The sequence below is a fragment of the Oxyura jamaicensis genome, chromosome 5, assembly GCF_011077185.1.
Source record: "Oxyura jamaicensis isolate SHBP4307 breed ruddy duck chromosome 5, BPBGC_Ojam_1.0, whole genome shotgun sequence".
Lineage (NCBI taxonomy): Eukaryota > Metazoa > Chordata > Aves > Anseriformes > Anatidae > Oxyura > Oxyura jamaicensis.
Window position 1 is genome coordinate 7,755,485 of NC_048897.1, and position 17,012 is coordinate 7,772,496.

Below are 17,012 nucleotides of genomic sequence, written 5' to 3' on the forward strand. Positions count from 1 at the left end.
TATCCATTCCTATATGCCATAGAACTACATGGTGCTGCTACCTTAATTAGACTAATTGCCATTTGTCCAAAAATGACTAGAGCAATAAACTATGTCCCCCCCCCACAAAAAAAAAAAAAAAAAAGAAAAAAAAACTTCCCAGCTGAAGGCAATGCAGTTGCTGAATTTCAACCAAAATATCATCCTTTAACTCTTTAAACACTGAAAAATGAGTGTGATAATACTTCGATGCTATATCTGTGTTTAGGTAACTGAAAATGACTTCTGTTTCCCCCCCAACTCCTCAGCATATGTAGCTCCAGCAAGTTTCATAGCAACAGTCATGCTCTTTTAAAGAGAAGACAACAGCAGGACAAATTTCTCTCAAGCCCAAGTAGGTACAGGCCAAGCACAAATGCTGTTTTGAATCACTTCACACACACCCCACTTCAAGTTCTGGCATGATAAATCACAACTATCTGTAAGACATCAAAAGCAACTTCTTGTCTCTTAATGCTGCATGGCTTAGAGCATCACTTTTCTCCTAACATCTGTTCTTAGATTACCTGCCCTCTGAACATGCAAAAATTGGAAGTGTAAAGTTCTCAAATAATTCTATCATCTCTTTATTGCAGGTAAAAGAGTTCTCACATTTCAAAACACATACTAACATTTTCACAGCACTTTACAACTGAAGCCTTTAAAGACATTTGTCATTTTACAGAAAATTGCATTCAACCAAGCTTTAAATAAAGATGACTGTAACTTATCCATGTGCCTTTTACACATACACTTGCAACGTTTTTTCTTGGGGGTGAGGGGAGTGGAGGAGTTATTGAAAACAGAAGTTTCTCGGGGATGGTGATAGCTTTGCTGTGTAACTCAGGAAGAAGCCAACAGTTTTACTATTTTGTGAATTTTTTTTCTACTTCACTCATTTATTCTGGCTCTCACGTTGATTCTATTAATCTATAAGTCAGGGTTTTACAGCCTTACAGTAATAACCTTATTTTCTTCTCACGTTTTACAAGTCTAAACCACATTATTCTCACTTTTGAGAAGCAACAATACATGACTTTGAACACCTAACATCACATCAGCTACCAGAGATGTGATTTTTTTCCTAAATGATGAAGTTCAGCTAACAGTGAGTCAACATTTCCTTCTGCAGTTTCATTTTAGCTTTTTCTACGATAGATTTTTTTCTGTGAATACAAAAGAGACTGCAAATTATCAGACAGTGACATATATAGAAAAGCTAGACAAAGATGCATTATTGAACGTTTAAAGCATTGATCACACTCTCTCCATTCCGTGCATTCCACATCCTGCTGTGGATCTAGAGGACATGATGAAATATGCTTCAATGACTCAGCAAGTTTACTCTTCTGTCTTCTCATCTACACAAGATATACTTTACAATATATTTGAATTGAAATAAGCAGTCCTATTATAACCCAATTTCTCACTGGTTCCCTAGATTCCTATATTTCTCCCCAAATACCACTACTGTCAATATCATTTTAATAACAAAGCTACTATACAGAACAGCACTGCAATGTTCTTCACATGGATCAAAATACACTACTGCTGTATGATAGTTTCTGTTGGGGGGGGGGGGGGAGGAGTAAATCATAGCTCAAACTACTAGAAGAAGGCAATAAAGCATTTTTCTTCTGAAAATTGTTTTTCAAAAACTGACGACATGAACTTGAACAACTCTGAAGAAAATGTCACTTCTAATGTAACGTCTTTCCACTTGCAAAGAGTGAAATTATCATTTGAAACAAGACCTACAGGGCAGCAAAGAATCATTAAGATGCTTTATTGACAAATATCCACTCACCACAAAAGTATCTGCCTGCATACAATTTGATTTTAGCTTTTCAATAGTGTTTTATTGGCAGTGGAAAATGCATCAGTACTTTATTGAAAGAAAGCAATAAATAATACTGTGATAAAAATAGTTCAAAAGTAGACTGTACATATCGTTACATAATCTGAAAATACACAAAAGATTAATAGAAAAACAGAACAGTAACAATGAAATTGTTTTACAAGCAAGTTAGAAGTGGAAAACAATAAGAAAAAAGACATGCTATATATATTGTTGCATAATAAATAATGCACCATCTGAACGGATTCTTGCTGGCTTTTTAATGTGCCATTTACAAGTGTCAGATACATTTTTCTACTCATACAGTCCAAAGTGGCTACAACCATCCAAACTGAAGTCCAGACAACTCTTTAGAACAAGTTTACAAAACACAAAACATAAGAAAAGTAAGGCCTTTATTAGGAGCTGCACTGCTTTAGTTTTCAGCACATTGTACCTTCATCTTTCACTAGTCATCTGACATGAGACTGCAGTGCTTCACGATTGGTCCGTTAAAACTACTTTTACCAGCATATTTCCACAAATGTTTTCAGTCAAAAAGACCTAGGACAAAAACTCTCTCTGTGGCCTGTGGATTAAGACCAGGAATTATTACGAAGTCTATCCTCCTCAGTTAAGGAAAAACCGTTCTTGGCTTATGGCTTGTTTTCAGTCACTGTGAAGATATGCTATACAAATACAGCAGAGACAGAGTTATGACCGAGTCAATCACTTCTAAAATGTGTTCCATAATGTTCTAGTTCTTCCCAGCTTTTAAAACAAGTTATATTTTAATTAAAGACAAATTTCCACTGCTTGACAATTCCTCTTTGTGGAAAGGTACAGTTCCAAAAAGAAGAACAAATATGTACCATACCTTCTACGACAACATATACTTGTCTGAAAAAAAGCTGGACTTGTTTTCAGGTCTAGCTAACATTTCCAAAAGACGAAATATATACTGCTTGGTGTCATGATCCTTGTACAAAGGTATTAAAATCCTTTTCACCTTCAGTTTCATTATTAAAAAACAATGATAATTACAGTAACCGCATAATTTACAAAAACCCTATATTATTTATAGGGACATATACATACAAGCATTACAGTACATTCAGTTGGAAAGACTAAAATTAGAATAAAAATCAGCAATGATTTGATTTGTAGACTGAATAGAAACAGAAAAAAGTAATTAACTATATAAATGAGAAGTCACATAAATATAAGAAACATTTAGATTCTAAAATATTTTCTCTATAGTACTCATGAATTTATCTGCTAATTAAAAACTCTGTAATAAAATATCTCAAAGTGTCCATTTAACAAGTATTAACAGGTTATGGTTTCCAAATGTTCAAAATGCTGCATATCACCGGTAGAAATAGTGTGGGTAAACTGTAAAAAAAAGAACAAAACCAAAGATATCCATTAGCAGTTTCTTAAAAGAGATTTCCTTCCAAGTTCCTTACAAACAATTCAGTTATGTAGCAGTCATGCATCAAATTACTGCCATGCCATAACGTATACAGTACTATTGCCTTCGTCAATTTTCAGTTATAAAGTAAAGCACACGAAGTCACATTTTTTCACTTCCAAGACTTTCATCCTAGGTCATCTGACTACTGAAAATTCTGAAACAGTGAGGATAAGTAGTGGTGGTGGGGGGAGCAGCAAATACTCAAAATTCCCATGTTTTAAACTAAAAAGATTTCAAGATGGCCCCTTACACTGACAAATCCACACGTTCTGAGTTGTGATAAGTTTCCCTCATCAATGTTTTATACATGAGAATTCTTTAGAACTAAAACTTGTGTATGGGAAAGTGTTCAGGATTTGAAGAAAAGTATATTAACATATTATGTTAAATACCCTTGTGTTATCAAGCTGTCTTTTATTGTCGGCACTGATCCACAGCTACCCAAATTTTAGACTTCAAGTAGCTAAATCCAACAAAACGAAGTGATCAAAATGGTATAGAAAAATCCAAGAACTGGAAAGCTATGCAGTTAACCCTTAAAAAAGATAATAAAAATAATTAAAGACTGTAAAAATCTGAACTGCAATGTCACACACTGTTTTCTTTCCTTTATATCCCTAGTTTAGTTCTTTTCCCCTTCTCCCCACTTTCACTAGTTGTTTCATCCAACTTTTGATTTTAACACTTTCTACATAGGTATTTAGCATGTGTCCTTTTTGAGGTTGTTAAAAAAAAAAAAACACTCCTAAAATACAATAACTTAGAGAAGTAAATACCCCAACTCAGTCTTCTTTGTAAGAAAAGCTGTGGATTTTGAATATAACAATCTACCCTGCAAACTCAAAAGGATTTTGTAAGCATGTAAATTCATTCTGTTAAGACACCTGACATTTTACTACATAAGTAGCTGCTTTACTATTATACCTATCCACTTTACTCACCAGGAGAAGGCTTTAACAGGAGTAGGTCCTTACTGTAGCAGAATCCAATCTTTGTGTTCCTGATACACTGCCTATTCCAAGAAGCATGGGAAGACATGCAGAACACAGCATGCATGTTAGTTTTCAAAAAACATCACAGCAGTGTGACTACAGCTATTATGCTCACTCAAGTCTAAGGTTACAAGTTAGAAAAGCTGAGTTCATTGTACAGTTTATACATTAACCACTTCTGGTTTCAGTGGCTAACAAAGAGTTTCCTAAAAAAACCTGCACGTGAACTAGCGCACAAACTGTCAAAAGTGATTTATTTTCTATTCTATATACATATTTTAATACAGTAAAAAAGGAAGGGCTTTTACACACAAAAGATTTAACTTATTTTACATATTTTTTCACATGAAGTCTGGAATATATTGTGTGCTATTGACAATATTTAAAATATATATATCAACTCACATTTTAGACAGTCATATAAGGTGCAAAGGTTGCTTCTTTGAGCTTTACTCAAATATACTTTTCAGAACTTGAGACAACTGAGATTATGAACAAATTTTCATCCTGCCTATTCTAATTAAATGCGTTGTCTATTCATTTTTACTCGTAGTTTGTAAAAAAAAAAAAAATTGAGTGGAAGTTTATTCTCCTGGTACCCAGGAGACTGCTTTAAAACTGACAAGATAATTCATGCAGCACTTGATCAACTTTCATTTCCAAGGGTTTTTGTGGTGTTTTTTCTTTCCTTTTTTTGAATGGAGATTAAGGTGTTTTTTTTTTCCTTTTAAATATGGGGGTACCCATATTTATACCCATGTATATGCACCCATATACATCATTCTAAGAACTGAATGAAACAGTGGTTTCAAACACACTCAATAGTTAAATGACCACTGTAAGAAAAATGCACATTTTACTCTAGTTGTAATATTCACAAAATTATCTGAATGTGTTTATTTATACCATTTGCTGAATGTATTTTACTGCATTTCAGAAGTGGGACTTACATCGGTCTAATTGCTACTAATTGGAAATTGTGCACAATGATACTACAAGACTTCTATTAAAATGTCATTTTGTTTCCCTGGCTTAATAAAAAATTTTAAATTTAATTCTAATTTTGTTATTCCAATGAAGCAAAAATAACTCCCTATCTAGTACAGTTCCCTGGAATTATAAAGCACCCAACGGTTAAACAGTGTTACATATAAAATCATGCACAAGGCAGATGCTTTTATAGAGCAAGAGGAACTTAATTTCTCTGTAATTTCAAGCAAAAAAACTGCATCATGCTTAAAATAATACAAAGTCAATACCATCAATCTGCATCTTCTTTGGCTGCATAGAGGGTGAAGACATTGAGGTTGTAACTCTGAAATTTGCAGGAAGAGTCTCTGCTGATCCAGCCGCTAAACCTCTTATGTCCTTTGGTCTAAACTTCTTTCTCCATGAAGGTGCTCGCCTAAAGCTCTTATCATCATCCTGTTAAATTGATAAACATCATTAGCAATTCAAAACATTAGGATTTTACTGACATTAAAAGGATTACTGACAATGTAAGTAAATATGCCATGACTGAAAGACTTAGTTTCAGAACAGTTCAGCTCTAGTAGCTGCAGAGGTCTCTGTTTTCAACAATATGTGCTCATTTGCTGGAGTGTAGGCATGTTACCTCAGTAACTATGGAAATTTATGTGCTTGGCATATCTAGGAAAACCTTTGGTACTTCAGATGTTTTTACTTCATGATTTGAGGTAATCTGTAAGTGTCATATCATCTAAGAATAAGTGAGTGATATGAGGAAGGAAGCAGATCATAGAAGCTGCTTTGGGAACACTGACACATACAGGCTTAAGCCAAACAATTGTTTTTAACTTTAAATTCTGTCTTACGGGAATGATGATACATCTCACATTACAAATTACAAGAAATGATAGAACGAGAGTGAGGAGAAAAAAACAAATGTAGTAAATACTTGATTGCTGTTCAGTGTTTTGCTTAAGCACTTGGGAGTACTTATCTTGTAATTGCCCAACTGCATTCTCTTCCAATCATACATATCTGTGTCTTTCAGAAATATAACACTACACTTTAAATACAACAGTTTTAAACCTGCTTTCAAATACATCTTTTGCAATTAATGTTAATACACAATATCCACTGTGCACCTACATTTGCCAGTTTCACTTTTAGAAATGATTCTATCCTTTTAATGTCATTTTACATAAAATTTGTCCCCTTTTAGAATTAAATTAGGAGACAAGCATCTGCGTTATTTGTAGAGATCCTCATGATGCTCAGAGCCAGAACAGAGCAGAACAACTGTTCCCTCAAAGCTGCTTCTCTTGCATCACTACAGAAAAGTAACTCAGAAAACTATCAAGCTGCTTTCTCTTGATATTATTAAAACCTTAGTACGGATACATACTAAGAACAGCTGTCAGGATGCACCACAAAAGGGCTGCAAAAAGTCTATTAGGCAAAAGAACAAGGCAAGACAAATCAAGACCCGTCACAGCAACCTCCTTTATCAACGTACTGGTGTAAACTTCACTTAGTGGATCCAAAAGCAGTTTAAGCCAGCACTCTCACACATCCTCTATCCTCTTCCTAATACTAGCATAAATGTTTCTCATTTATCATGGAGTTGTTTCCTAATCTGGTTAACCATGTTAGCTATTCTGCTACCTTAGTCATAATCTGTATCAGTTCCTCCTATATGTACTACCACAAAAATTCCCATTAGCACAAAAGAAGAGGTAGTACAGAGTTCAGACACTTGTCAAAGTACTACTGGCTTGCAACTGCTCACTGAATTACATCACAGAGCAACTTAAAAGGTTAAAGATTCAATGCACTCCTTTATGCTCCAAGTTCACAGGGACTACAAAAGTCACAGAACCATAGTAGAACCACAGTAGGACTACAAAAGTCACAGAACCATGAGTTAGAAGAGACCCACAAGGATCATAGAGTCCAACGTAAAGGACCACCTCCCCACCCCCCACCCCACCCCCAAGGCACAGTTCAGCACCTGCCCCTCCACTGCCCTCATGAGGGAGCTGCAGGCTACCATGAGGCCTCCCCTCAGTCTCCTCTCTCCCAGGCTCAACAAACCAAGGGACCTCAGCTGCTTCTCATGCATCTTGCCCTCTAGACCCTTCATCTTTGTTGCTTTCCTACAGATACTCTAATAGTTTTACGTCTTTATATTGTGGTGTTCAAAACTGCACATAGTACTTGTCAGGCCATGCTAGTGTAGAGTCTCACACCTAGTTTGTTACAGCTTTCTATTTGCATGTTTGTATGAAGTTTATACACCCAAAAAAATCACAGATTACTTGATTAAAAAAATACTTTGATGAACATATATTTCTGGTAGTCATTCTGTACAAGTATTAAATAATAAGGCAAGCTTTCATGAAATACGCTCAAAATTATTTGAAATACTGTTTGTTATAACAACAGATTGAAATAAACTATACAGTGGCTTTATCAAGTACACTTCATTCATATGCAACACTAGTCACTGATTTTTGCATGTTTTAGAAGGAAAAGTGATTCAGCCAGAAGTGTGCTGCTAGTAGACGTTAACCATATGAGCTACAGAACTTGCATGTCACCTCACACTTTCACATTGAGTTATTTTACCTAAATACACAACACTGCCATATTCAGAAATTCATAAAGAGTTTCAAGTTAAGATTTTTGTCACAATTCTGTCAGTAGCTTAACAAGGGTCAAGCTAAATTCTTTCACTTCACAGTTCTGATAAAGTTCCTAGGACCACAAGACAGATCAACAGCTCATGTAACTTACTTCGTCAAGTCTTCTGTCAGTGCCCATAACAAGAAGGTTATTAAATTCCCTCTCCAGAACAGCACGAGCCTAAATTTTATAGTACAAAAGAAATAGAAATTAATGGTAAAAAGTTAGTGAATCTGTATTAAATTTTATATGTAATATAACCCAAATCATTTAATACCTTCCAATCAGATTAATGAACATTCTTAGTATTTGGGAAGTTACAACATTTTAACTTTCTCTTATGACATGGAAGTTTATTTCTTGCTCAAACTGAGTTATTTCAGAATAAAAACTCGCAAACAAAAAGGTAAGTTTTACACTAACATGAAGATGGGCTATGAGGAAGAGATACAAACAATATTCTTCAAGCAGATTTACTAACTAGAAGTTACTAAGCAGAAAATTCTAAGTAAAGCACACTTCCAGTCTTAACCATCAACCACAAAAATGATTCTTCCTTACCTGTGTGTTCTGAGTGGGTATTTGTAACAAGAGAGCTAATGCATTGTAATCAAATGTTTCATCTAAGGCCACAAGTGCACCATGAACTCCACTCTCTACAAGATTATTTGCATATTCCTTAAGACCAATGGACAATACCCAACGAATCATTCTCTCGTTGCTCCAGACAAGGACATCTAGGAAGTAAAAAAAAAAAAAACTTTCCTGTTTTATATAATGTAACTTTTCTGAACAAAAAACAGTCCTTTCTTGATCTGTATGCTGCTATGCAGTAGCCCTCAAAGAATTCAGTAATTTAACATTTAGCATTGTGAACTAATCTGCCCCTGCATTTTTGGAGTGCATGAGATAGTCTGAATTGGAAACAAAACTCCACATTTACACCCCAAACACTCTGTGTTGGATCCTTTCCATACAGCAGTTTTTGTTGCAGCCTTAAGTACTGGTTCTTGCTCAATCTCCTCTCTGCCTACAGAGGGAGTTTTCCTGTCATGTTAGTTTTGAGGCAAGTGAAGCAGGGAGTACTGTTCATGCAGGTGGAAATTGTCCAAGATCTTTTATTGTATACCGTCATTCTTAAGCTTGCTACCTCACCCATGAGGGACTAAATGTTTTGTTTTTTTCCTACTCAAGAGAAAAATCCTGTTAACAGTTTGATACAATTCCTACTGAATTTGAACAGAAAGCTTTATTATAGTGTTTTATAATTTTTATCTACCTTTTAGTTCTGACAACATTCCATTTAGTAATATAGGCTTATGTACGTACACTACTACAATTTTGGGCAATCATAATTTTAAAGTGGAAAGTAAACATTTGAAGTCTGCTTGAAGGCATTTCATACAGTAATAGTTCAAAGATCAACGTAAGCTCATCTATGAAGTAGCAAACACTTTTTCAATACAAATATTCAAACAAAAATTATGTTTTTATTAGTAGGTGTTTTTTTTATTATTTTTTCTTTTTTACAGTACACAGGAACACCTATACCAACTGAACAGTTATAATCCTGAAACATGCTGTTTCTGATCTGTTAGCAAGCATTCTTCCCAAACAACTCTGAGGAGCAATTCAAGCGTTAAGTGTTACAGGAGCAGCTCCCTATAGGAAATGGATGCAACTATACCATTTAAGGAGGCTAAAAAAGCTTATCAGCCTCCACACAGGCTTGTTTCATGGCAGTTGGTTGCAATTCCTGGGAACATTTCCAGGTGCGATCAGTTCATTAAGGCAACAACCAAAAGGTATGAACACTTTAAGAGGAAAGAAGACGAAAGGGCATAGAGTCTTCCAAGCAAAATCTCATGTGTGATAACCCTAAAGTTTCAGTCTAAGATGTCAGAAAACACTTCTGATATTGGGCAGGGAAGAAAATTTATACGTGAAGTTTTGGAAAATGTTTTGAATTCCCACTTTTTTTTTTCAGTGCCTCCTCTCTTGTTTAACACTCACCATGAATGTCAAAATATAAACACTTAAGTCACCTGGATTATTTTTTTTGATAAATTGTTTTTAATAAAAATTACCAACCACAAGCAACAATGAAGTTATGTAGGTGAAAAGTTAAGTCAACACAGAAAAAATATTCAAAATTCTCATTGTCCTAAAATGTTAGTTGTGGTTCAGAGTATTAAGTTTAAAAAATGCCTAAATTTGTAGCATCTCCCTGCATGAGTAAATGAATTAATGATTCACCATTCAGGGCCTGCATCCAGGTATCTCCTGTTTAATACAGGTATTTTATGATTTCTCCCTCCAATGCTCTTTTTATTTTAAACACATTTTTGAGGTAGATCAGTGAAAACAGGTAGGATTCAGACTGAGGTTAAGGCAAAATTATTAACCTTTTATTTCAGCTTGACTTTCTTCTCTTTTTCTTTCAAGTTCTTTTCGATCATAGTTCAGTCTTCGTAGGCACATAATTCCACACTGAAAACTGTTTCTGTTTAGAGAAGAAAAAGACATTTAGAAGTAACAAATATTTGCTGTAAGTTTAGTCTCCATATTAAACCGATTTACCTGTGAAAGCTGTCCACCATTTTAAGTTGTCCACGTAGATCTTTTTTAGTTAAATGATCCAGCATTCGAGCATCAACAAGACATTCCATGAAATAGCTGCGATACTGAGGGAGCCCCAGACTTGGGAGCCATTCATTGCCAATCCACTCATGGTTCATATCACCATATGCTAACGTCTGTTTTTAAAAATTAAGTAATAAGCTTATTAAAATGAGAAATAAAGAGAAAAGGGTTTTTTAGATAATGTATTTTAAAGGAAAAGATAAAACATTGTCTATGGAACTTTCAGCCTGTAAAGATGAGCAAATCAAAAATATCAAGTAGTGTATGTCTTTGAAGAAGTCACCCTCGTCAAGATAAACAAGTTCATATCAGATCAGTAAAAAACTGCCCTAATATATTTCATGTTAAAGAGTATGAAAAAAATAAACTAATAAAATCATAAAAGACTAAGCTATATTGTTTTAGGTAGCAAGAGCCACATAACTTCATTTTGTTAAGATGCTGAAAATACTGTATCTCTTGAAAATTTAGGAGTTTTTTTTAAGCACAAAAGTACAAGATACCTAAAAAATAACTGCAGGGGGTTAATACTCTTAATTGTTTTCAGAAACGAATCCCAATCGTATAAGTAAAACTGACAAAAGCTCACTATTATAGAACCAAGAATTCTAACTGCTAGCCCTTACCCAAAAAAGGCTTCCTTCCCTCTCCCTGCATGCAGTTTGACCTGTAAATCACCAAATAGTTTTTGTAGAAAATTTCTAAAAAGAGAATTTATAACTATGCATCCAATCACTTGCTAAGCAATAAAAAAATAGCAGCTCTCTTTTTTCAAAAGTCGAGGGTAATAATTCATTTTCACTGTGCAAGTCTAAAGTTGTATTTCTTCTCTAGAGACAGCATCTTCTAAAAAGAAGCAAGGCCACATAGAAATGCATTTCTTCAAGCCAGGTAGCTGACTGAAAGAGCTTGCTATTCTTGTAATAGGGAGGCAACCTATGGGTTATCATTGACAATCTGCAAATGAGTATTTGAGAAGTAGTTAATTGGACTTAAACAGGTTTAAGCTGGAGAGCAGCCAAGTGAGAAGAGACCATCCAAAGTATACCATCCAAAGATAAGGGTCACAGGGAAATCCCAAGTTTTGTTTACATCTCTGTATAAAATACTGAACTATCTCAATCCTGAAAATACAATTAGGATTTGTTACCACTCTAAGGGAAAACAATCAAAGAGGATTAACGAATTAGTGCACAGAAATCTACTTATCTATCTAGGCTCAGTATGCAGTACACCTGTGATGGTGGCCAGGCTGAGTAGAGACTTTCTGCACGACTGATACTCTTGTAGGACTTCTGGCTTCCCAAAGAGCCATCCCCCACTGAAACATTCCAGTCTTTACATCATTAAATTATTTTATTTTGATCTAGTATGTTAAATACATAGAATACTACAATGCTCATTAAGAATGAGCAACTTCATTTTGGACATTCATAAGCTTGAGAAAAAATATTTTGGAGAGCTAATGATAATGAAGCCTTCCGAATATTCTTCCCCTAACAGACCTATCAAAAAAACCTTATGTGTAACTTTTGGGATACACAATGTAACAAAGCATTTCACAAATTTTCCACAATGAATCAGCAAGTCTTAGAAGCACTAGAAAACATTAAAGCTTCTAAGTAACCTAAAAGTGTCTTCTAAGTATGTGCTATATTAACATGTAGTTCCCTATCTCTGAGTGCAAGCCACACCAAGAGTCACTAAAACAAACAACTATGAAAGATTTTTTCATGCTGTAATTATTATGACAGTTTACATATGATCTATAATATTAAAGTTTCCAACCTGAGCCCAGCTTCCCTCCTCATCTTCCTGTTACGTGGTTAGAAAAGCAAAAGAACACATGTATTAGTATTTAAGTTTAGTAAGGAGATCAAAGTTAAAGATGCACTGCAAACTCTAAGTCTACTGCATATAGAAAATCTACATAGTGCAAGCATCATGCATTGTGAAAAATATACAAGACACCAATTCTTCCATAAGAATTTGGAAAACCCATCTACTGATTAACTTTTCCAGAGATTAGAAATTTCTGCATAAATAAATCAATTTGCCCATTAGTTAAAGGAAAACAGAGTTCCCTTTTTCAGATTAGGGAATTGATTATTTTTTTTTAGTCTTAAAGTTGTTTTTTCCCCCGTCTGAAAAAAATGTCAAGATGCAGGTTACAAGGTTAGTGATTAGAAGAAGCCATAACACAGAACTTTAATGCATTAATTTTTAGAAAAGATAGAAAAAAGACCAAATGATCCTTGATTCGGTAGTTCAAAAAGTGAGAAAAGCACTCTAAGGAACAGAAGTGGCAACACCGTAAACTAACCGTTTGTTGTGTGGCTGTAAGATTTTCCATTTCTTCATGTGTTACCCAGACATTTCCCGTGGTCTAACATGACCCCACAGTGAACCAATCACATCCAATGAAAGGAAAGCAGTAACAAAGAGGAAAGGTTGCAGAACATATAAGCAATTGGTACACATAAGGAGCAGGCATGGGCAAAAGCAATGGTTTCTGAAGTCTTTAAGTATAGGTAAATCTATCTAACATGATGGCATAGAATAATAAGCCTATTAACATGGATCACTGTTCTTCAAAAATATTAACAAAATTGAATGTGATAAATAACTTCCACTGATGTAATTAGTGGACAAACACTTGACTGTGCTCTAACCCAAAAACCACATCTGTAGTCTAGAACATAACCCCAGGAATCCCAAAAATAACTTTAGATTGTAGAACAGACCGACCCATAAGACGGAATTCATACTAGCTTGAAGTGTCTAAATGTACTATAGTACATAGAAACAGCTGGACTCCTACTTTATGTAGTTTGAATCACTGTTTGGAATTAATGGTCTTGCATATATGAATTAAAAAGGCCTCCAACTATTTTACAAGTTTCTCTACATACACGTATACCTCATCTGTATTATAAATCTTTCTGAAGCCAAAAACAGAAAGAAACAGCACATAGTTCAGGTATTTTGGATTACGTACTTACACTGATATAAACTGCTCTTAAGGAAAATGCACTTGTTACTTCATTTAATTTCCAGAAAAGTTAGAAGCATTCTTAAATACTACAATTCAAATCCTTTCAGTTACATACTTATGGCAGAACTTTTTGGCATTCTAATGGTCCTAAAAGATGTCAAATGCTGGATCATTTTCCTTACCGTCCTTGAGGTGGGAGGGGCAGACGGACTTGTTAGTGACATGATCTCTTGAATGGCCAGCCTCAGCTTCAGTCTGTGCAGAGGATTACTAATTCCAATTTCACGCTGTATTTCCGTATCAGACAAGGCTGACATGATAGCACCGCTTTTCACATTTGCTCGGCAAGCAGCCACATACCAGGCTGGCATCCCTACCCACAGCTGAAACACAAAAAAGGAAGTAATCAGATTTGGAAAACATTCCAACCCCAAAATCTTAAATTATACATATGTACATTCATTATCATTTATTCTGGAGGGACCACTTACCTCCAACCACACAACCACTGTAGGTCCATCCCACTGTGCAAAAGGTAAGCCTTGTCTTCTGGCTTCCTCAAGCAGCTCATGTCTACAATAAAAGAAATATTTATTAACAGCAAAGAAACTAGTGTAGATGCCAATTTAAACACTATAATCAAAAGCCATACAGGTACAACAATCTAACTGCTAAGACAGGCACAGAAAATAGACAAGGACTACATAGTGACGTAAGCTGAACCAGACGGGAAGTGTCTGTGTGGCAGAGATGCCAGATCTTGCCTCTACGAAACAAAAGAATGATCCATGTCTGAAGCCACTACTGACACTCAGGCCAAGGCTGCCACTACAAAGTGGAAGTGTCTAACTTATTTGTCAGTAGGATTCTCAATTGCTGTCATTTTCTGCTCAGCAAGTTAGACTGAACCAAAGTAGCCATTTTTCTTCAACATGCAGATTCAAAACCTGTGAAAATGTACAAATAGATCAGATATCTGTGCCACCAAAAAAGTACTATCCATCAAGATGTTGAGGCTAGAAACCAAGACAGAAACTATTTAATTGCTAAACTTCACTCTGCAATAGCAAGCCTGTCAATTTCAGGCACAGATTCAGATAACTATTGTATTCAGACAGCCACACTTCAGCAATTAAATTCTGAAAGGCTATGTACTGAAACTCAGCTTTGATCTCCTTAAGATTACACCATTTCCTTTGCTATTCTGACACAGAACAGACTGAAGTTTAATATTGACAATTCAGCTTACAGAAACAATGGAAGCTCACAAGATCCCTATAAATAGCTTCCAAATATGTTTCATAAGCCAACAGACAAAAACTAGTGTTGCGTGTATAGCATGCAATGCTGCTGGGAGACATCTGTCTTAAAAAAGAATGAAGTCTGGAAAAAAGCGTACTTAAGCTGGCTTTGAAAGCCAGTTGTATTTGGTTTAGTTTCCACTCAGAAACAACTTCATGTAACTAGACAGTGTTTTTACTGTGCTTTTTCTTTTCTTTTTTTAAAAAATTCATGCTTGCCAGTATAGAATTGAAAAGACAAGGAGCAAAACTATAGATTCAGGATCTTTCTTTGTGTATTTATAATTTTCTCACTTTAAACCAAACAAAATCTCTCTGATTCCCAAACTATCACAGTGGAGATTTAAGATTTTAAACCATTTAAAATTACATATTTTATAACCATGACACAAGGCACCTTGAAATGAGGTTATCACAGACTAGTACCTTTTGTTAATGCAAAACCAAATTCAAGTCTTTTAGACATGTGAGCATACCTAGGATCCTCACGTTACATTGACAGTTAAATATCACAAATAATCAATAAAGTAATAAATACACTAGTACCTGTTTCATCAATACACAGCACTTCACCTGCATATTAATCAATTCCTAATACTCTAGAAGAACATTCCAATACTTCATCCCAATTAGATGTGCTACCCGGGAATGAAAAAGAAGGAAGGAGGAGCTGTCATATAGCTGGTTATAAATAACCAAATGGATCCATTTTAAGATCCAATAATATTGAAATAATTAGCAGCTCAACAGCTAGATTTCACTGACAAAAAAAAAAAGACTAAAAGCTAATATCTATTATTTGTGTATTTCAAAAATATGCGTATTTCTAAAGTGAGAATAAAGGATCAGCTAATTCCTGCTAGCACAAAAATTAATCTTATAAATTACTAGCCCTAAATATATTGCTTTACTACTTTATTACTAAGTAATTTATTGTTCTGTTTTGTATCTTCAAATAAGAAAGATGCTATAAAATACTGCTTGGTAAGAACACAATAAAATGCTTAATACTGTATTTGCCAGAAAGGAATACAATGATTTTTCAGTATAGTTAAACTTCAAATCTGGTGTTTGTCTTCCTTTTGGGTTGGTACGGTAACACGCCCATGCAGCGAGGAAGGTGCACTACTGACAAAGGAGTGCAGATATATTGAAGCAGCCTGAAGATAACCTCAGGAGGGCATGTGAGTGCTGCCTCTCTCCTTCTCCTGGCTTAGAAAGCTGTTTGGGGGCATTGTAGTTCAGAGAACTGTAGTTTCATTGGCCTCCCTGTATGCTTTTGGCTAACCATGAAACAGTAAGTGATTTGGGGATGAACAGCAGAGAGAATGTATCAAAAGTAGATGAGGTTACAATGCAATCTTTAAATTTGGTGGTATCACTATATGCAGAAAACAGTTGTGTTGCTGGAAGGCAATGTTACATGATGGAGGCAAATGTATAAAAATGACAAATAAAACTATGGTTGTAAAATAACTTTAAGCAGAAATCATTCAATAGATACAAAAAGCAATGCTTCCATGATGTAGAATTTTACCTGCTGAATTTCTTCATATACAAGAAGAAAAACTCACTTTGATGGGAAATCATTAAACTGAGAACTCAAGACAGCCAAAGACATTTCATGAGAAGGATTCAAAAGTACAGGCTGTTGGTATTTACAAGTGATGCATCAGTTTGCTTTTTTTTCCCCCCAACAGCAAAGATCATCACTTTTCCAATAATTACCTTCTGATTTCACCAGAAACTCACTGTGTTTGAGCAACACATCAGACTATGAACAGATTGCAACCGACATGCTGGTTTAGTTTCATATGCCATCTAATTTCACGTTTTCCACTGTATAGCTTCCATTAACGTATTACCTTAAACTTAGGATAGTCTTCCTTTCTGATAAACACAGCATTAAGTTTGTTGTGTTGTACACAGAAAAGCACAAATACAGTTGCAAACACTGTTAATAGTACAGCTCCCAAAGATGAACAGCATGGACAAAACACTGAAGCCAACATCTAGTAAGCAAAGAGCAAGTTTTATAGGAATATATCTACCTTTAAATCGATTTGCCATGACTATTAACAATTCCTAAACAACTTTT

At 35.0% G+C, this 17,012-nt stretch overlaps 1 protein-coding gene across 12 annotated transcripts in view; it reads right to left on the reverse strand.

Moving 5' to 3' along the window:
- Positions 1-589: 589 nt before the first annotated feature.
- Positions 590-17,012, reverse strand: part of PPFIA1 (PTPRF interacting protein alpha 1) — a 59,168-nt gene continuing 42,745 nt past the window's right edge. For 5 of the 12 annotated variants that reach the window (XM_035328959.1, XM_035328958.1, XM_035328954.1 and 2 more), the window contains 11 exons: positions 14,105-14,186; positions 13,796-13,996; positions 12,942-13,004; positions 12,407-12,433; positions 10,556-10,731; positions 10,381-10,478; positions 8,537-8,712; positions 8,087-8,155; positions 5,584-5,749; positions 4,274-4,344; positions 590-3,250 (listed from right to left, as the gene is read on the reverse strand). In XM_035328959.1, the coding sequence (XP_035184850.1) occupies positions 4,286-4,344; positions 5,584-5,749; positions 8,087-8,155; positions 8,537-8,712; positions 10,381-10,478; positions 10,556-10,731; positions 12,407-12,433; positions 12,942-13,004; positions 13,796-13,996; positions 14,105-14,186 (1,117 nt within the window). In that variant the 3' untranslated portion in view covers positions 590-3,250; positions 4,274-4,285. The remainder of the gene's footprint in view (positions 3,251-4,273; positions 4,345-5,583; positions 5,750-8,086; positions 8,156-8,536; positions 8,713-10,380; positions 10,479-10,555; positions 10,732-12,406; positions 12,434-12,941; positions 13,005-13,795; positions 13,997-14,104; positions 14,187-17,012) is intronic. The other 7 variants (XM_035328963.1, XM_035328961.1, XM_035328960.1 and 4 more) reach the window with 3 other exon arrangements.